A 20,851-nucleotide genomic window follows, 5' to 3' on the forward strand; every position below is an offset into this window, starting at 1 on the left:
GGTCTTGGGCTCTCCAGCACTGGAGGCCTTCAAGAGGCAGCTGGACAGCCACCTGTCGGGGATGCTTTAATTTGGATCCCTGCATTGAGCAGGGGGTTGGACTTGATGGCCTTATAGGCCCCTTCCAACTCTACAATTCTATGCTTCTATGAAGTATTGTTTTAGGCTCGGTTTTATTCCTGTTTTAATGTGCCACTTGTAAACCATTCTGGGATCCTGGTGGATGAACGGTGAAGTTGAAATACAATTAAAAAAAATTTTTTTTTAATTGTTTGGTCAATCAATCAACCAATCAATCAGTGACATAGCCATCCTTCAATCAACCAACCAACCAATCAATCAGTGACATAGTCATGCTGGCTATGTGCTACCTCCAGAGCACTGGGTCTCTCAGAAATAATACCAGTTGCTGGAAAGCAGCTGAAAGAGAGGTGGGGGGGGTAGCCTTCCCGCTCTGCTTGTGGGGTTCCCATTGTAGCATCTGCTAGGCCACTGTGGGGAACAGGATGTGGGCCTCAGTGGCCCCTTGGCCTGATGTAGCTGCAGGACTCTTCTTATCTTACCTTATCAGAAAGGCCCATGTAGACAGAGGCAAAATGGAGGGTTATGGTTCACTCAAAACAAAGTCTACTCCTAACTCTGTGTGACAGCACAGCACCCAATAGACCAACGTCTGTGATTTTTCTATCTGTCTGTTCTGTGGGATTGTATAATGCAAAGAATCCGCCCAGCAAGGGTATCCCTTCTGCCTTTCCTCATAGGATTTGCTTTGAGAAACTGTTTATCATTTTTGTTCCCCTCTAAATCCCTTCCAATGTCACCAACATCCATCTTGTACTGCAGTGCCCAGCACTGACCCAAGCAAGCAAACAGCCCCCTCTTCCTCCTTCTCCTCCCTCCTCAAGAGTCTCATCAGTGCTGATGAGCATTTGTAGTGATTGGGCTCAGAATGAGAGCAGATGACATGGTTGGGGATTTCCCAAAACTGGAGGCAAATAAAGCTGCCCCAAACAAGAAGCTTTGCACTCCCCTGGACCACTCTGTCCTTAAAATCCAGTGTCCCATTTGCAGTCCAGCAGCAGCAACAAGAGGAGGCATCATCTATTGGCAGCTTCAGTGTGGGTGGTGGAGAGTTCCAAAGGACCACAGAGATCTATGACAGGAGGTGCTCTCCAAGAGAAGGCAAGACAGATCCATTTCAGTAACGTCACACTGGATTTTTGCTTTTGTCATTGTATTTATTTTACTATTGGTAGCCAGCCACCTTGAGTGTCATTGACTGTTTATTTACTGCATTTATGTAGCTGCTCTGTAACAAGGGTATTATGATGGAAAGGTGGGATACAGGTGCTAGAAATAAACAAGTAATTAAACAAATAAATAATTGTGATCCGTTATCCAGACCTGTGTTCAAATCCTGCTTAAGCGACTGACTGCCTTGATCGCTTTGGATCAGCTCTTCTCTTGCATTGTATTTTCTGTCTGCAAAATGGCAAAGGGGATTACCTGCCTACCTTGCTGGTGTGTTGTGAGGGCATGAGATACCCCCTAAATGCTTTACACAGAGAAACTCTGTCTGAAAGCAAGCTAACACTGAACTGAGTTGAATTTGATCCTGCTTGTGACTCATCAGCCTTGTTTTATGCTGTTTTATGTTGAATTTTATGCTGTTGTTTTATGTCTTTGAATTATGTTTTATTTTAACCATTCTTTTACACGGAAGAGCAGGACAGAAATATTTCAGATAAATAAATGCGGGCTAGTGGCTTGTCTAGCATGAAGGTTGAGAAATTGGGTTCAGATCCTCCCAGCTCAGCTGTGGACCTGCTGGAAGGTGCTTAAAGGCTGGAAGTCTTTTGATATCTGGGAGTTCTTTGAAGTGGATGACTCAAGTTGGACGTGATATGGCTCAATGTTTTAAGCAGTGGAGACATTAAACCATGACATTGACTGTTCAGAAAGAGGAATTGCTTGCAAGTCAGTCCATGAGATTTTCCTAAAAGGAAGCCTTCATCCTATTCAGCACAATGGGGTTACTCTAATATTGCCCAGAGGGAGTCAGGTGGTCTTTGCTTGTCCAGGATCTCTGTCTAGCACCATAAACCTGGTTCACAATCACATGTACATATGCAATAGTTGGTGACTGAAACAGAGTTACCTTGCATGTGTGAGCAGATGGTTGTTAAGTCCAATATTTCAGTATTTTGCACACCTCAGACGCAATGCTTTGCAATGCAACCAGTGCTTCACGTGTGGATGAACAACATCCCTTGACTTCCGAGCACTCGGTGGCTGAATGTGTGAACTAACTCCTTTGAAAAGTGTTGCCTCTTAATTCTTCTCTGAAGTGTTGTTCAGTCTGATGGACCATTCACCACACACAAACGTAATCACAGGATGTTGCTGTTATCAATAGCAAAATTCAGAGATATGCAATATCCAAAAGATAATTGTGGGTGGTATTCAATGTTAGTCCTATGCAGAGTAGACTCATTGAAGTTAACGGACATGGCTAACTGAGGTTCATTAATTTAAGTGAATACAACACTATGTGCCAAATCAGTGAATTAGGCTGGTATAGGTCATTTCGCTTTAAAAAGTGGATTAGATTAAATTCTTTTCTGATCCTGCATTCACCCTGGTTACATTATTGTTGTTGTTGTTACAAACATCTACCCCCCCCTTCCTCCCAGAAGTAGCCCAGGGTGTCAAAGAAAGAACAAAACACCTTAAAACATCTCAAAAACAAAACATCTTAAAAACATATTTTTAAAAGATCTTTAAAAACATCCTAAAAAGCAATTCCAGAACAGACACAAACTACCTTCCCTTGTTGGCTTGAGAAAGCCCGTCTAAAGGCTCAGGAGCTACCTGTGTGGCTGCACTCCATTTTGTTCAGTAGAATGTGTGCCTGGATTCAGCTGCAAATTCAAATGTTGATGGGAAAGTGCATTTGGATGTGCCTTTGAGTGAGCATTACGTTGACAGCAATGCAGTGCAAACAGCATGCATGGTGCCCCTTCGGACATGCCTCTAATGTACCCCCTTGGCTCCAGGGATGGATGTTGGCACAGCTGCACTCTGCTTAAGCCCACTTGCAGCAAGTCGTCCTGGATTCAGATCCAGGGAGTCGCCTCTAAGGGCAGCCACGGCTGCAGCACCTTGCTTTGCTCAGAAGGTCTTTTATTTGTGATGGAGAGAAAGGCTGCTGGGAAGGTGACTGAAGCAACTGTGAAGCAAAAGAGCCAGTGTGGTGTGACGGTTAGGGTGTTGGACTAGGACCGGGGAGACCAGGGTTCGAATCCCCACTTCACAGGGTTGTTGTGAGGATAAAAAGGTGAGGGGAAGAACCAGGTATGCCACCGTGAGCTCCTTGGAGGAAAGGTGGGATATAAACATAATAAATCAATAATAAACCGATAAACAAACTGCTCTGCGGAGGCATCTCCAGGGATAACAAGGGAACAAAAGACAGAAACCACACACTCTGCCATTTCTGGGCTCCTGCTGGGAGGAAGGGTGGGATATAAATCTATTATTATTATTATTATTATTATTATTATTATTATTATTATTATTATTATTTCTATTGTCACACTATGGCATTCAATCAAATTTGATGTGTTCTTTCTGGTGCTATAAAATTCCCAGATGAAACCGGAAGAACATTTTTAAATTTGAATGAAGGGCATGGATAGACAATAAGGGCTTGATTCTTTATCCCCCATGTTCCACTTTCCTCCCACAACATTACGGAGAAGCATTTTAGCCTTGCTGCAGCCTTGTGAAATAGGTCAGGCCAAGAGCGAGTGACTGGGCCACCCAAGGGCCTCTAGGGTGTTTCGAAACAGAGCTAGAATAATCACACTGCTCGCTCGCTCTAGGCCAAGCCCGACAGTGTCCTTTACTCCTCTGCTTAGTCCTTCTGAAAGCATGGGAGGAAATGCAATCTCAGCATTCACACATAGAGACCAATTTTCAACACTCTTGATTAGGATGACTGGAAAGGGAGATTATCTGGGTTAGCCCCTAATTCTACGAAGATACACTCTGTCCGTCTGTAGAACAGGGGCAGGGAAATGGACCTGGCCAACGGGCAAGTTCCTGGGTTCCCCTACCCGCCAGTGGGCCACTTTTTTTTTTTTTTTGCAATTAATTTTTATTCCAATTTTCAAAACCAAAACAATACAAAAAGAAAACAACACAAATCAATAACTAGTACAATACAAAAAGAATATATATATATATATATATATATATATATATATATATATATATATATATATATATATATATATATATATATATATATATAAAAGAAAGAATATTGACTTCCGATTTGTCATAGTTCACCTATAAATCTATAATATATATCAAACCTATCTCTTAATAGATTATAAAATCACCTTCCTCCAGCAGTTATCTTAGTTGGTTTCAAATCTCATTAGCATCATATCATTTTAATCTTCCACAAAAAGTCAAAGAGAAGTTTCCAATCCTTGAGATATATGTCAATCAATTTTTTTTCTAAATAAACATGCCAGTTAATCCAACTCATCAAATCTACTAAGTCCAGTAATTTCAAATCGCTATAATTCAGCTCTAAATCTATAATGTATAACAAACCTATCTCTTAATAGATTATAAAATCACCTTCCTCCAGCGGTTATCTTAGTTAGTTTCAAATCTCATTAACATCCTATCATTTTAATCTTCCACAAAAAGTCAAAGAGAAGTTTCCAATCCTTGAGATATATATCAATCATTTTTTTTTACTAAATAAACATATCAATTAATCCAAATCAAATCTACTAAGTCCAGTAATTTTAAATCGCTCTTCTGTCATTATCCATATTGGGTCCATCTTCCATCTTCCATCTTTACGCACCCAAAAATCTTGCTGTCATAGTGATATAATAAAAGTCTGATAGGAATTTCCTCCATCACAGATATTTTCTTGCCATCAAATCCAAACTTATCACTGAAGTATTGTTGCAAAGCCGCATCTCTGTTCCTCTTTTCCACATGATACACTAGTACATCTCTTTTCAAGATTTTTCCATTGACACAAAACAGGGATTAATTCTGTTAACTTTCTCCATTTCAAGTTCCATCAAATCCTTCCAGTCCAGGAATTTTTTTGAACCGATAATATCTTTATCTCCAATCTCTTCAATTCCTTCAGGGACAGTGCTGAATTCCAAACTGTAATATTTGTCTCCAGGATCCATCACAGCCAGGAAATCCAAATCTTTTTTCATGTCCATAATTAAGCCAATCTCCATAGTTTGAACCTTGCCTTTAATTTCTCTTTCATCCTTTTTTTGTTTTCCAGATCTATCTTTATTCTCCTTTCTCATAGAATCCTGAGTTTCTTTCAGCTCCTGTCTCATTTCGTGAAATTCAATTCTCCACGCTTGTCTATTATTTCTCAGTTCTTGTTTTATTGAGTTAATCCCATTCATTATTTTCTGAAACATGTCTAGAGATAAAGTCCCTTCTTGTACATCCATGATCTTCTTAATTGTCATTCTTAAAGCCAAAGGAACAAAACTCCTTCAATTTTCAATGTCCCAAACAAAGAGCAGCTTATTTCTTTAACCAGTTACTAAGGAGTTAATCTTTCCAACCAACTAACGTCACACGCTAGACAGCCCTTATCTCTTATCTGCCCAGAAGTGTAAGAACGGCTTTAGTTCACAGTGTCCAAATAACTAGTAGCAGAGAGAATGAGCAGATTCGTCAAAAAAAAAAGTAGATCAGGAAAAATAGTCCCAGCCATATATTACACAAAAGTCTTATAAATCAAAAAGATTTCTTATCTCTTCCAATCAGAAATCTCCCGTCTGTTGTAATCTTTAAAATGCTATTTTCCATGTCAGCTTTTTGCAATAAAAAAAAAAGATAAGCTATTTATATTTTCTTCCCCCTTAGTTCCGTGAATAAAAAAAGGAAAGTCTTACCTCACCTAGGTTATCTCAATTGCTGTTACTTTGATAAATCTCTTTAGCTGTATAGATAAGAAAATGATGAATGTAGACAGGAGGATGTTTGCCTGTTAATCCGTATAAAAAAAACGGGTCACTTATCCAGCTGAGCTAGCATAAAAATCCTCGCTCTGTCTGAGCTGCTGGAAGACAGACAATTCTGACGAACTCCAGACTCCAACAATCAAAACAAAGCTGTGTGGGAAATCTCACGTTTCTTCCTTATCCGGAAGAAATTATTCCCAGTCAGAAAAGAGCCTTCTGACTGAATTTAAACTGGATAAGTTTCATCCAAGACGGAGCTCGTCTCAGAGGCTGCACAGGCGTAGGGATCCTCCTGGGAAGTCCCGCCAATGGGCCACTTTGATTATTTGATGTCACTTTGATGTCACTCCTTTGCAGCTCTGCAAGCCACGCTACAACAGAAAATCCAAGCCAAGGTGACTTCGAGTCCTGCTCCCTGGGTTTTAGTCTGAGCTGCCCAAGGCGCTTTCAGCTTTTAGCAGTTTGGGCAGCTGCTTGAAAGTTCGGACTAAAACCTGGAGTGGATTCACTACCCTACTGATATTGGAGCCACCTGTCTCTACTGCCAGTGGGGAATACTGTAGCGCAGCCAGTCTGATAAGCTTGAAGTCACTATTGACAGTCTCTTCAAGCCTTGCTTCGGGGGCATGGAATGAGTTGTTTCCAGGGGTCTCGCTCTTACTGCCAGTCAGCTGATTGGCCTCCCTTGCAAATGGACAGTGGGAAGTACATTTTAAGGCTCCCAACAGTGCCTTGGCATCCATGTCTCTAGTAATGTTAGATATGGCATCGAGGGGGGGCAGGATTTCAGGGAAATTGCCGTGTGGGCCAAATTAGGCCCAAGGGGCAGATGACATGCACACCCCTGATTTAGAACACCTCTTAACCAGGTCCTGACCCTAGCTTTCTGGAAGAAAGAAGAAGACCGCACAATTCCCCAGACCAGAAATGGGAAACCTGGAGGGCGGGAGCGAGGGGGGCTCCAGATGTTGTTAAGAGTCCTGCTCCCATCAAGCCCAACCAGAATGGCCAATGGTTAGGGATGAGGGTAACTGTAGGCCATCAACATCTGAGGGGTCAAAAGTTCCCCATCCACGCTCTAGACAGACTCATAGAGTATCTGGACTTCACCTGGCATCAGAGGCATTCCTCTCCCTGGGAAGCCTTATTTCTGTGAGGTGGAAGGGGGCTGAAGATCACTAATGGAAAATTCCCAGCATCCTCACCAAACATCAGTCTGCAGAATTCTTTGGGGGAAGCCACGGTGGTCAAACTGGTGTTAATTGGGCACTCCCTCCCCAATGCATCGGTGAACAGATTTGCCAAAGTTTTAAAGTACTACTAAAACAGCAGATGGCATGGAGCAGAATAGGGAATTCTGCCACTCAGATGATGCCTCAGATATGTGACATTAAAGAAAAACAAAGTATGCTTTTGTTTCTAGAACTATTTTTTCTTTCTCGCATTCAAATATATGCAGATATAGTTGATTCATTTAGTAGGTTAATTAACTAAAGCATATGCAGTTAATTGTCTAAGTTTTGTTTTGGCAGGCGATGTGTGTCATCGTAAAAAAGTGACCAGCATTTCCCCAACAAGGATGATTTCTCATAACACTAAAAGAGCCAGCTGGTGTAGTGGTTAGAGTGTCAGACTAGGGCCTGGCTCAAACCTCACTGGGTGACCTTCGGCCAATCACAGTCTCTTGGCCTACCTCACAGGGCTGTTGCAAGGATAAAATGGGGAGGGAGGAGAACAATGAATGGCACATTGAGCTCTTGCAGAAACGGTGGGATATAAATGTAAGAATAAATAAATATTTTTAAAAACCAAATGTGAACCCTAAATTCCCAATGTAGGGCCTCAGCAAGTGGTTTCCAGGGTCATCCCTTTTAGGACCACAGAAAGGCTTTGCCAAGGGAAAGGCCGGAGATGTTGACAGGTTTTGCCATTGGCTGTTGATTGCTCAAGCAGACTGATTTCAGAGCCTAACAAAAAGCCACACTCATTGCCACTGGAGGCGTGTCTTTCTTGGTCAGGTCCTGTTGCTACTGCCACCACCAGAGATGGTTAAACTGAAACTTGGGCTTTGGGGTCAGATGGATAGCACCAGTGGAGGAGAAACGAAACTCAGTCGGACGATGGAGTGGAGGGCTGAGTCCAGGAAACAGATGGGATGTTTCCAGTGGGTGACGGAGCAATACCCCCTTCCTCCTCTCCCGGAAGGATGTCACCAGGGCCTCGTTGCTATTTTGGGCCTCAGTGACATGTCTCACGCATGTCTAGGGTTGCCAGGCTCAGGGCCTGAGACTGATCCTGTATCTTTAGGAGAAGAGAAAGTCAGCCAAGTGCAGGTGTTCTTGCAACCCTGTAATGGGAAAAACCACAAGGTGGAATTCTCCCTTCCCCCTGCACAACTTTTAAAGATACAGAAGACCTCTTGGTTGCCAGGCCCAGCCTCCAAACTTCTCCTAAAGATAGAGGATCATTCTCAGGCCCTGAACCTGGCAACTCTACCATGTGACATGCTGCAGCCATTTGACAAAAGCCCGGATGTGATGTCACTGGTTCGCTAGAACTTGCCCTTATCAGTGGAAGGGTTCTCACTAAAAACTGTAACTGGAGGAAGACTATTTTTGGACAGTTGGGAATCACAACAGTTATTCATTAGTTTATATATGCCATTGTCTGTGTCAACAGTACTATATGGCAGTACATCACATAATAATGATGTTGATGATGATGATGATGGTGATTGTCATGAACTTGTATATTTTTATGAAATGTTAAAATTATATGTAACATCATGGCTCAGTGCAAAGAACTTGGGAGTTCCATCTGGTTAGAAAAACAGGCCTATGAAAGGGTAAAAATGTTAAGTTTCGGTTTCCATCTGAGGACCGAAGCCTAAACAGAAGCACCTGGCTATCTGTGCTAATTGGTAAGAGCCTGGCACTCAAGGCCATCCTAGCCTGTGAAGACTGAAACACCGTTGGGAGGGGGGCCTGGAAGGCGCGCAAAAATGGAGAAACATCTAGAAAAGGATTACATCAGAAAACCCCTGATTGGTTAATTAATCTTGGACTGTTGGGTTTCTTTTCCTTAAGTATAGGGCTTGAGACCCATAGCCGTTGTTCCCTGAGGAAGGTTCTGAAAGGTTTCTTCTGTCTGGTGCCTATGGGAGGTTACCTACGCAGGGTTCCATTGCTTTGCAACTGATGCTATTCTCTCTCAGGAGAGACAAGACTTCATCCAACTACCTCCTATGTAAGTAGATAGGTTAGCTAGGTGGTTATTTTCTTCTTGTGTGAATGAATTCTCTTATGCGTACCTAAACCCCTGTTTGGGTGTATGGTCTTAAAGAATTGTTTGCTGCTACATTTTAACGTGCACTTATATTTTTTGAATAAAGCTACTTCTATTTAACCTGGTGTGTTCATTGAGGGTAAGTGTGGTTCTGAATCCAGCACCTTGACCATTCAGCTACACAACTACCAAAAGAGAAAAGGAGTTAAAACTTAATTCTAATTTGTAGGGTTTTACCAGAGGTTTCTTGACAAGGAGTGTAAATTTGGCTCTTGTCTTATAGGACCTTGGTTTACCTATTTTCTGGGCTCAGAGTTCCCCTAGCTTTGAGTTGAACCAGTGACAGGGGTGGTGGCAGCCTACTTTCTACCTTGCAGGGTTGGTGTTAGTTTGCACAACCTTGGCAAGGGAGAATTTGGTATTTGGGTTCCAGAACAATTGCCCTAAGGGTGGTAATTGGGTCTGAAGCATGGTCTTTGCACCCTTGAGAGGGGCGGGCGCATGACAGTGATGATATCTGCATACACACCATACTTTTAAAGCACATTCTTTCTCCCAAAGAATCCTGGGAATTGAAGTTTGATAATGGTGCTGGAAATTGTAGCTCTGTAATAGGTAAACTACACTTCCCAGGATCCTGGGCTTCATATGTATCATGTGTATGCAGCCATTCTTATAAAGCTGTACAAAGCTTAAAACCAAGACAGTCCCTGCCTGCAGGCTTACCATCTCATGGACACAGTTCAAATGGGAAAGGGTAGGGATGATGCTCTTGTTGATGTCCCCACCACCATCTTCATCAACAACAGTTTAGCACAAAGGAGGTGCCAGGCTCAGTCCCTCGCATCTCCACCTAAAACAGGGGCAGCAAACTAGTAGATCTCCAGATGTTGTTAGACTCTAACTTTGATCATCCCCAGGCAGCATGATCAATGGACCTCATTGGGAGTTGCAGTCCATCAACACAGGGTAGCCCCCCCAACATAAAATGCTCTCAGTTAACAGGTGAAGGGAAAGATCCTTCTCTGTTCAAGATCCTGAAGAGCTGCTATCAATAACAGTAGACAATACTGTGCAACCCTTGGCTTGGCCCAGCACAACACAGCTTCCTATGTTTTGGGACTGGGGGCACCTCTGGCCCTCCAGATGCTGTTGTCTGCAGCTCTCTTCTCCCTGGAGCATTGACCCATGCTGGGCTGATGGCAGCTGGAATCCAACAACATCTGGAGGGCCAGAGATGTTCCCCATCCCTGTTGTGGCCCATATGGTCAAAGATGTCTCAGTCCTTGCATTGCTCTTGAATCTAACTGGGTGTTCTGCTTTGTTGTTTTAGGAATTTGCCATCAGATTAGCCAGCGGGAACTGCTATGTCTTTGCTCCCCTTCCTCTTTGTATTTGCCAATTATGTCATACAAGGTATGTTTGCTAAATACTAAATCCCATACTAATTGGGAGTGGATCTGACGGATGCCTCTGATGGGTGATCTCTAACAGGCCCCATGTCAGCTATCCTCAGAAGAGGAATGAGATTGTCACTATTTCTGAAGAGAGTATTCTTGCACTCAGGTCCTGCTTGTGGGCTTCCCCCAGGCACCTGGTTGGCCACTGTGAGAACAGGATGCTGGACTAGATGGGCCACTGGCCTGATCCAGCAGGCTCTTCTTATGTTCTTATGTTCTTAACCGATGGCAGGGACAAGCCATTTGTCTAGAGCAGCCTTTCCCAACCAGTGTGCCTCCAGATGTTGTTGGACCACAACTTCCATCAGCCTCAGCCAGCATTGCCAATGGTCAGGAAAGATGGGAATTGTGGTCCAACAACATCTGGTGGCCCACTAGTTGGGAAACGCTGGTCTAGAGAGTGTCCAGAGGCAAGGCTGGTTCTGAACCAAACAAACTCCCAGCCAAGGGGCATCTTCAGAGCACCCTTCTACTTGTTGAACTTTTGAATACCATAATTTTTTTACAGGATGTGTATCCCATTGCACACCTTTTGATGCCTGATTATTTGCGTGCATGATTTATCCTTGTCATATAAGACAACACACAGGTCTGATAACTCACAATCACTCACATATGCCCCCTTCCTCGAATGCTGTAAATGTTGCAAACCTCGGCTCTAATAAAAACAACTATTATTATTATTATGCTGGCCATGCAGATTGGTGTTGCCACTTTTACAGGTGGTTTGAGCTCAACATCTCAGCATCTTGGAGGCATAGATGTTCCACCAGAGATTAACCCAGGCCATGGTATATCACTGGAATTTAAGAAGCTGCCCTATAGCACATCAGACTTGTTGATCCTTCTAGCTCAGTGCTATCTGCTCCAAGGGGAGACAATGTGGTGGCCTCCAAATGTTGTTGGACTACAGCTTCCATCATCCCTGACCGTTGGCCATTCTGGCTGGGGCTGATGGGAGATGGAGTCCAGCAACACCTGGAGGGCATCTCATTGGCTCCCTCTGGTGTACTCTGAGAAGGGTCTTCTCCATCATCCCTTTTTAAAACTGGAGATGCTGCCAGTGATTGAACCTGGGACATACACCATGCAAAGGACGCGCTCTGCCACTGAGCGACGGCCCCTCCAGCAAGTGGGCTATGACCTACCTTTTATCTACCCCTGCTGCAGGCCAGTTTGGAAAAACAGGGGTGCTGGGAACTGACTGTACCTTTCCAGCCACCCTCTTAAACCAGGAACCTTCAGTTCCTGATCTTGAATAAGTCAGAGCACAGACTGGCTGAAGGAATGCACTCTGCACGTCCTCAGAGATTCCCTTCTCATCATTACTTCAGGGCTGAGATTTGGCAATACAAGCAAGTTCTGGAAGAGAACTCAGTGGAGGCGGGTGATGCTGATGTCAGTGGGGCAGTGAATCCATTCCAGGTTTTAGTCCGAACCTTCAAGGAGATGTCCAAGATGCTTTCAGCGCTGACATCGGCGCCACCAGGGTCCACTGGCTCCACTTAAATGAACCCCTGTTCTAGTCAAGCAGCAGGATCTTTCCACGCGGCAGACTATAGACTAGCTATCATTCCTCCTTCTCCTCCTCTGAGAACCCTGTAGACTACAGTTCTGTGAGAGGGGCTTGTGGGGATTAGCAGAGAATTTCCAGCAGCTTCCCCAGACTAAAGTTCCCAGAATCCTTTGAGGGAAGCCATGATAATTAAGCCAGTATAAAGACAACACAAATTTTGGCATGAGTTTGGAACCTCTTCCTGCTAGGCCTTTTCCTCTCTTTCTGTCTTTAGGCAGTCAGTAAAGAGAGCTTTGCTTGTGGGGTGTTGACACGTCCTCCCATTAATCATGAGCTCATTTCACACATTTTGGTGCATTTCCACATCACTTTCCTGGCTGGAAAAAGCTCTTTTTCTTAAAAGTGGATTTGTTGTGCTAGAGTAGCGGTCTCCAAACTTTCCGCCATTGGACCACTTGAAAATTGCTGGGGGTCTTGGCGGGCCACATAATGATTTTTCGGTCTGTTGTAGCAATTGTAGTTCCGTAGAATTCAAACTGTAATACAATAAGATGCAATATTGGCGCCCTGGGCTCCTACTGGGAGAAAGGGTGGGATATAAATCAAATAAATAAATAAATATAAGACACAAAATAATTGATAAAAACACAGGTTAAAAAGCAATACAAATATTCCATGTGATGGATGAGCCATTTCCCATTTTCAGACACAAATCCCAGACATTTCAAGGACCACCTGAATGAAGCTAGTGGCCCACTGCTGGCCCACAGACCATACCTTTGGAAACCCCTGCACTAAGGCAACAGACCACTTTAATCCACTTTCATTGCACAAACCTAAATTTCTGGTAGGTGCTTAAAACCGTCTCCCAAAATAGTGACAGTCTGGATGCACTCTTTGACTATGGGGAAAACAACAAGAGCAAAAGTATAGTATAAATCAAGAATGATGCCCTCCAAATGTTGGTGGACTACAGCTCCCATCATCCCTGACTATTGGCCAAGCAGGCTAGGGCTGTTGGTAGTTGGAGTACAACAACATTTGGAAGGCACCACATTGGCTAACCCTGGTGTAGATATACTCCACAAGAGTGAGAATGACCATCACGACATTTCCCTTTCATTTTCTTCTCCACCTCCTTGAATGTTGTTTTCTTCTTGATGCAGCCTTTGCTTCATGGAGTGTCACATACCCCGAACATTTGTGGAGCGTTAGAGATTCCTGTGTCTTGATCCCATGCACCTTCAGTTACCCCAGTGATGTAGCCGTTACAGGGAGCATCACAGCCATCTGGTACAAAGGCCCCACAAGCGAGCGTACTGTGGTTTACCATTCGGCGACTCCAGACAGTGTCGAGGCCCAATTTCGAGGCCGCACAAAACTGCTGGGTGACCCTCTTGCACAAAACTGCACCTTGGTCCTGAGAAATGTGACAAATGAAGATAGTGGCAAGTACTACTTCCGGTTTGAAATCAGCGAGGGGAACCGGTGGTCCGATCAAAAAGGGGTTGAGTTGACCGTCACTGGTAAGTAGTCAAGACTTTGCCCATGAAAGTTTGTTTGTTTGTTATTTAAAATATTTCTATCCCGCCCTTTTACCCTACATCAGGGCACTCAGGGCAGTTCACAATAAAATCACACACAATAAAAATATTAAAAACATTAAAATAGGTAAAAATACATAAAATACAAATTGAGAAATCTAGGGGAGTGATGTTAAAAGGGAGCTAAAGAGGTAAAACTAAAAGCAGGGGGAAATAAAATCAGTTTCAGGCTCTGCCTGTAGTCCCTCCCAAATGCTCTCCGGAACAAGACAGTTTTCAGAAGTCTCCGGAATACCATCCAGGAGGGAGCAGAGCAGGCTTCTTGGGGTAGGGTATTCCAGAGCTTGGGGGCCATGGCTGAAAAGGCTCTCTCCCGCCTGCCTGCCAGTCTCACATCTTTCATTCCAGGCAAGCAGAGGAGCCCAGAGGCAGCTGAACCTAAATCACGAGCAGGTACATATGGGCCTAAGCGGTCCCTCAGGTACATTGGTCCAAGGCCGTTTAGGGCTTTAAAGGTCAGAACCAGCACTTTGAACTGGGCCCAGAAACAAATTGGGAGCCAGTGGAGTCAATAAAGCACAGGGGTGATTTGATCCCTGGGAACCTGGGAGTTCTCAAAGATTGTTTTTACTCTGTCTTTTAATGTTTGTATTTGTAAGTTGCTTTGAGTTCACCTTTCTGAAAAAAAGGAAGAAGAAGAAGAAGAAGAAGAAGAAGAATTAATAGATTTTTATCTTCCCCTCGGTGATAACCTTTCATCCAGTTCGCCTTGTGGCTTGCACACAAATGTGGTCTTCCGGTACACCCCGTGCACGTGTCCTCAACTTGGTTCCTCATTCCTATCTTTGACCTAGACATTTGCCAGGACTTTCCTACCAAAACTCCTGAGCTAAGCTAATTAATGCTGAAATCTGTAACGTAAGCATATTTGTTGTATTTAAGCCTTGGCTCCATCAATTCTATATTTAAAAATCCTGTCAAGCATGCGCTGTGGGTTAACCTTCACTTCTTTGTTGGTTAGAGAGATGTGCAGGCTGGTAGGCCACTTCTTGCAGCTTGGTGGCCCAGATACGGCTTGCAGGCCACGGGTTAGTTAGCCAGCCCAAAGAGTCTCTGGCTGCTGTTTGCTGAATATCAGAGCGGAGCCAAAGCCACTCAGGGAGAACCCAGAAATCAAGAGAACCAAAGGAAAAAGCTGGAGTCAAAACTAGGGATACAAGGGTGTCCGTTTCGGTTCTCTCCGTTTCTCATTTTTTCAGTCTTAAATTCAGTTCCACAGCAATTTGTGATTAAAAAAAAAAATCTCATGCAAATTCCTCAGCATTTTAGCGTGAATTTATCTTAATAAACATATTTTTGTATGCAGTTTTGACTGACGTACACATTTTTGCAAGCAATTTCTCTTAATATAATGCATTCTTATATGTTTTTGGCTAATAGATTCATTTTTATGCCCATTTCTCCCCAATATAGGCCTTGTTGTAAACATTGCTTGGTTGGAGAACTGCACTGCAAAACTCAAATAAATGTGAATTTCAAAGGATGGCTGTGTTTTGGTTCTCAAATTGTTTCAGAACGTGCACATTTGATAGATTCCACTTTAAATATGAACTAAATTGAATTTCCCCCCATCCCTGGTCAGAACCTATTATTATTATTATTATTATTATTATTATTATTATTATTATTATTATTATTATTATTATTATTAATAATAATAATAATAATAATAATAATTTTAAAACATTTTTACTGTCTTAAGTATTTTCAATTCTTTGACTCTGAATTGCACTTTAACCTGCTGTTCGTTTTGTTTGTAATTATTGTGCTTTAATTCTTGTTTCAGTTTTTGCAAGCTGCCTTGAAATCATTGAAAGGGCAGCATAGAGATGTTTTCAGTAAATGAAAATGCATGCCATTATGTGAAAGGACAAAGAGCTATTCTTCCTCACTCAGAAGACGGCAGTGCTCATTAGGGGTGGGGGGAAAACTCGATTTTGTTTGCATTTTAATGAGGAACAGTCTCATTTGCGCTTCTCAGACCAATATGCAAACTGAACACACAATTGTGCTTCAAGATTTCTCTGAATTTTGTAATAAAGTTCTCCAACCAATGCATACAAAAATGCATATATTATCGACAATAACATTCAGAAATGTGTTGTGTTAGGGTAAATTAATTGCAAAACTGTATATATGAGGTGAAATGTTCACTAATATGCTGATGAATTTTCATGAGGATCTTTTAAAAAGTGAATTATTGCAAAAATGTGGAGAACTGAATTTTTTAAAATTGGAAAAATTGGATTGGAAAAATGAGAAACTGAGAGAAATAGAAATTGATAGGTTTGTCCATACCTAATTATCCCCATACTAAGCCCATTATTTTGACTTTCTTCCATAGACACGCCCAACGTCCCCACCATTGCCTCCCCAGAGGACCTGCATGAAGGGGTGCCAGTGAGCTTCAACTGCTCCAGTCCATATGTCTGTCCCCACGACAGCATCTCCCTGAGATGGCTGGGCTATGACATGGAGACCTCGTTTGTGTCCGGGATGGTCCAACTGGACACCACGGCGGGCCTCAGGAAGCAAACTCTGAGCACTTCATTCTCCTGGAAGTACCACAACCGGCAGATGAGCTGCGAGGTGTCTGTCGGGGAGCAAGCAAGAGCAGGGAAAATCAAACTCAGTGTGAAACGTGAGTGGACCTAGATGAGGGCAATGGGGCCAGCCGGGGCAGCACTGTGGGCATGACAACAACAGCTGCTGCTGCTACTGCCAAAAAAAATATCCTGTGCACAAAAGCAGGGCATAAATACATCATTATCATCATCACCATCATCATCATTATTATTACATTTTGTAAAACTTTTTATCTTGCATTTTCATGGTATTGTATTGTTTTTGTAAGCAACCTGGAATACTCCTGTGTAGAAAGACGGGGCAATATTATTATTATTATTATTATTATTATATTATTATTCCCCTTTTCTACACAGGACTATTCAAGGTTGCTTACAAAAACAATACAATATCATAATAATGAAAATGCAAGATGAAAGTTTATACCAAATATAATTATTAATATTACTGTCATTTATTATTGATTGTTGTTGTTGTTGTTATTTGCCCTGTCTTTCTACACAGAAATATTCCAAGTAGTTTATAGTTTGTATAATAAATTAAACAAAATTTGGAAAGACATCATGCTAAAACAGACTAAACAACTGTTTAAAGGGACTAAAGGCCCACTGGAGTAAAATGGTCTTCACAGCCTGTCTAAAACCTGGCAGGGAGGGGGTCAGGTGATGGCAACAGACCTTTCTTGAGAGGGTGTTCCAGATCCTTCTGTGTGCCACAACTGAGAAGGCCCTGATACCTGAGTATGAAGAGGGCCTCCAAGTTAGTGCAGGATTCTGCAGCAGGCTTGTAGAACATCTTGAGATGTTCTGATTCCAGGCTGTTTGGGACTTTAAATGGCTTTCCCTAAATTCCCTTCCTTGTATGTTGCGGTTTGGTTTAATCCAGGCACAGGGCCAGTTTTTCACTGTTTGTGGACATAAGAACAATTAGGTGGAGTGATGGAGCCACCTCAGTTGGCAAATCCTAGGGAGATAGCAGCAGCCCCCATCCATTCCTTGAGATCCCTGACCATTCCCATCCTCCACTGCTTGCTTATTGGCTTAGGCTGTCTGTCTAGGATATTATAGAGTTGGAAAAGGTTCAGAAGAGGGCAACCAGAATGATCAAGGGGATGGAGCAACTCCCTTATGAGGAAAGGTTGCAGCATTTGGGGCTTTTTAGTTTAGAGAAAAGGCGGGTCAGAGGAGACATGACAGAAGTGTATCAAATTATGCATGGCATTGAGAAAGTGGACAGAGAAAAGTTCTTCTCCCTCTCTCATAATACTAGAACTCATGGACATTCAAAGAAGCTGAATGTTGGAAGATTCAGGACAGACAAAAGGAAGTACTTCTTTACTCAGCGCATAGTTAAACTATGGAATTTGCTCCCACAAGCTGCAGTAATGGCCACCAGCTTGGATGGCTTTAAAAGAAGATTAGACAAATTCATGGAGGACAGGGCTATCAATGGCTACTAGCCGTGATGGCTGTGCTCTGCCACCCTAGTCAGAGGCAGCATGCTTCTGAAAACCAGTTGCTGGAATTCTCAGGAGGGGAGAGTGTTCTTGCACTCGGGTCCTGCTTGCGGGCTTCCCCCAGGCACCTGGTTGGCCACTGTGAGAACAGGATGCCGGACTAGATGGGCTACTGGCCTGATCCAGCAGCCAGGCTCTTCTTATGTCCTTATGTTCTAATCACTTTGTGTCACAGACAGCTGCTTTCTGTCCTATAGGGGAAAAGATCTAGGGGACTGGGCTTGTTGGTTGGTTTGTGTAGCGCAAATGCTTTGCATTCTATGTACAGTTTTGATAGCCTGTAGCTAAATTGCCACTGGATTTACCTGAACGTTTATACTATAGCATACTACATGCATTATCAGCCACACTACAGCGAAAATGGCCCACTTCCTCCATCCGTGTCGTTCCCCTTCATTCAAGGATGGAAAACGTTTTTCAACCTCAGGGCCCTCCCAGGGGCCGCCTGCCAGAGGTGAGCATGGCCAGATGTTAAAAGTGGGCAGGGCAAAGGTGCAACTCTTATAGTAGACCAAGCAAAAGTGAGACGTTTCTGCAGACACATCTCTTCATTATCACAGTTCAAGGACACTTTCCATCTAGGCAAAAGCCCTTGAGGAGGGCATGAACCACAGCCAGTGAGGGTATGTCCTGGGGAGAGTCCCAAGGGCCAGCTGGAAAGGCCTGGAGGGCCGCATTTGGGTCCAGGGCCTGAAGTTCCCCACCCATGCTTTGGTTCAATCCAGACCTGAGGAGAAGGCAGCTTTCCTTCCTTCCTTCCTTCCTTCCTTCCTTCCTCCCTCCCTCCCTCTTTCTCTCTCTCTCTCTCTCTCTCTCTCTCTCCCTCCCTCCCTCCCTTCCTTCCTTCCTTCCCTCTCTCCCTCCCTCCCTCCCTTCCTCCATGATGGGTTCAGGTTGGTGGTCGCAAAGCTTGAGAGAATGAATGCTGTCTTCAGCCAGCCATTGTTCCTTTTCTGCACCTTTTCTATTTGCTCTTAGATTCCCCCAAAGGCGTAAAAGTGTCCCTGAACCCGTCCACAAAGAACATCAGAGTGGGCGATGCTGTGTCTCTGACGTGCACTGTTCACAGCAGCTACCCAGACGTCACAGCCTACAGGTGGTTCAAAGACGGCGCCTCCTGTGGAAATGAGGCAGTTAAAACCATCCAGAGTGCTTCTCGTGAGGATTACGGCCTGTACCGCTGTGAGGCAGAAAACTCTGTGGGCACTGGGGTAGCCGAAGGAGTAACACTCTATGTTTTCTGTGAGTTATATCTTAAAACCTTCTGGAGAGTAAGCAGATGGCACCTGTGGGAAATTATGAGTGGGCTCCATCCCTTATGGTTTCCACTTTCACTTTTGTTTGTGCTTTCCCCATGAAAAGTAGGGACCTTTGCTTGCGTCCGATGCACTCTTGCGCGTTTTTAATGGCACCTGCAAAAACTGCAAATAGCCCAAGGCAATTAAGGTATATCCTGCAAGTCAATGAAATATGCAACAGCAGGGCTTAATTAGAATCCTATACACCAGCCTTCACCAACCTGGTCCCTTCCAAAGGTTTGGGACTTAAACTTCCATCAGCCTCAGACGGTGGAAGCGCTGGTAGCAGTTGCAGTTCCACAGCATCAGGAAGGCACCAGGACGGGCAAGGTGGCTTTGAAGTGATAATACTGTCCATTCACCTTCACTGAACCCTGGCATGATTGGCAATGGTGCATTTTGCCTCAAGACAGCCTTCGCCACCCTGGTACCAGCCAGATAATCTGATGATGTGCTGACCGGAGCTGATGGGAGTTGTAGTCCAAAACCTTGGAGGGCACCAAGTTGGCAAAGGCTGCCTTAAATATTAGGCAGGCGCCATCTCTGCTATTTTCGGGTCCTTTTGAAGACTTTCCTCTTTCAACAAGCCTTTTAAGTTGAGACCTATCCCAGTCTGTGTCTGTGTTAGAATTGCTTTTAATATGTTTTCTTTAATAATATGTTTTTAACCTTTTTAAAAAAAGATGTTTTTAAAGTTTTTTAAAAATGTTTTTAATGTTGTTTTGTTTTAATGTATTTGATGGTCTTTTATGATGTTTTGAAGTGTTTTTAGCATTTCTGTTTGCCACCCTGGGCTCCTGCTGGGAGGAAGGGTGGGATATGAATGAATGAATGAATGAATAAAAGATAGCCTCCTGTTTAGGTTTCCTTCATTACTTTGGATTGCACCAAATGTTTGCCTTGCTTCCATTCCTTGTGGCATGATACGTCCCAGGGGAGGCTGGTCCATGAGGGCACATGAGGGAACTGCCCCACCGACCTCAGCTGCCCTCAAGCAGCCCCCACCTGCCTGCCTTCTTACTTACAACCAATCCAGGGGGTGGCACTGACGGTCAATTTCCTCCTGCTCCTTTGTCTCAGTGTTGCCGTTGTAGAACTCTGCAGAGAGGAGGGTGGGGACAAAACCTGGAGCAGTTTGGCTCTGCCTGCCATTGGCTCTGGCTCCAGCTGTTGTTGGGCTCTCTGCTTTCCGCCCCGCCAGTCCCAATGGGAACCAGTCACCACTGGTGTGTCCTCTTCTGCTTCTTCCACCCACAAGGCAGAATGAGCTTGGAGGTGGAGGTGGCATCTTCTGAAAGATGCAACGAAACTTAACCGAGTGGCCAAATCAAATGGACAAATATGCCCAACCGGCTTCATTTAGATTGTGGTAGATGGAGCTGCAAGACAGCTGGTATAGCTCAGTGGGGAGGAGAGCCTGGCTGGGAGTCCAGAGTCTGTGAGTTCCAATCCCCGCTCGTGTCTCCCGGATGTCAAGGGCCAGCTAAAGATCACCCCACAGGGAGTGGCTCAGGGGTTACGTGCCCTGCCACCTGTGCAGCTGTGGGCAAGCTG

At 43.8% G+C, this 20,851-nt stretch overlaps 1 protein-coding gene across 2 annotated transcripts in view; it reads left to right on the forward strand.

Annotated features, from left to right (window-relative positions):
- Window positions 1-946: 946 nt before the first annotated feature.
- The window catches only part of SIGLEC1 (sialic acid binding Ig like lectin 1), a 68,243-nt gene continuing 48,338 nt past the window's right edge, over window positions 947-20,851 (forward strand). Inside the window, exons 1-5 of one of the 2 annotated variants that reach the window (XM_061583643.1) lie at window positions 947-1,182; window positions 10,651-10,733; window positions 13,460-13,819; window positions 16,242-16,538; window positions 18,978-19,241. In XM_061583643.1, the coding sequence (XP_061439627.1) occupies window positions 10,685-10,733; window positions 13,460-13,819; window positions 16,242-16,538; window positions 18,978-19,241 (970 nt within the window). In that variant the 5' untranslated portion in view covers window positions 947-1,182; window positions 10,651-10,684. Of the gene's footprint in view, window positions 1,183-9,126; window positions 9,279-10,650; window positions 10,734-13,459; window positions 13,820-16,241; window positions 16,539-18,977; window positions 19,242-20,851 lie in introns of those variants that run through there. The other variant, XM_061583642.1, reaches the window with a different exon arrangement.

This window comes from Rhineura floridana, chromosome 9 (assembly GCF_030035675.1).
Source record: "Rhineura floridana isolate rRhiFlo1 chromosome 9, rRhiFlo1.hap2, whole genome shotgun sequence".
Taxonomy (NCBI): domain Eukaryota; kingdom Metazoa; phylum Chordata; class Lepidosauria; order Squamata; family Rhineuridae; genus Rhineura; species Rhineura floridana.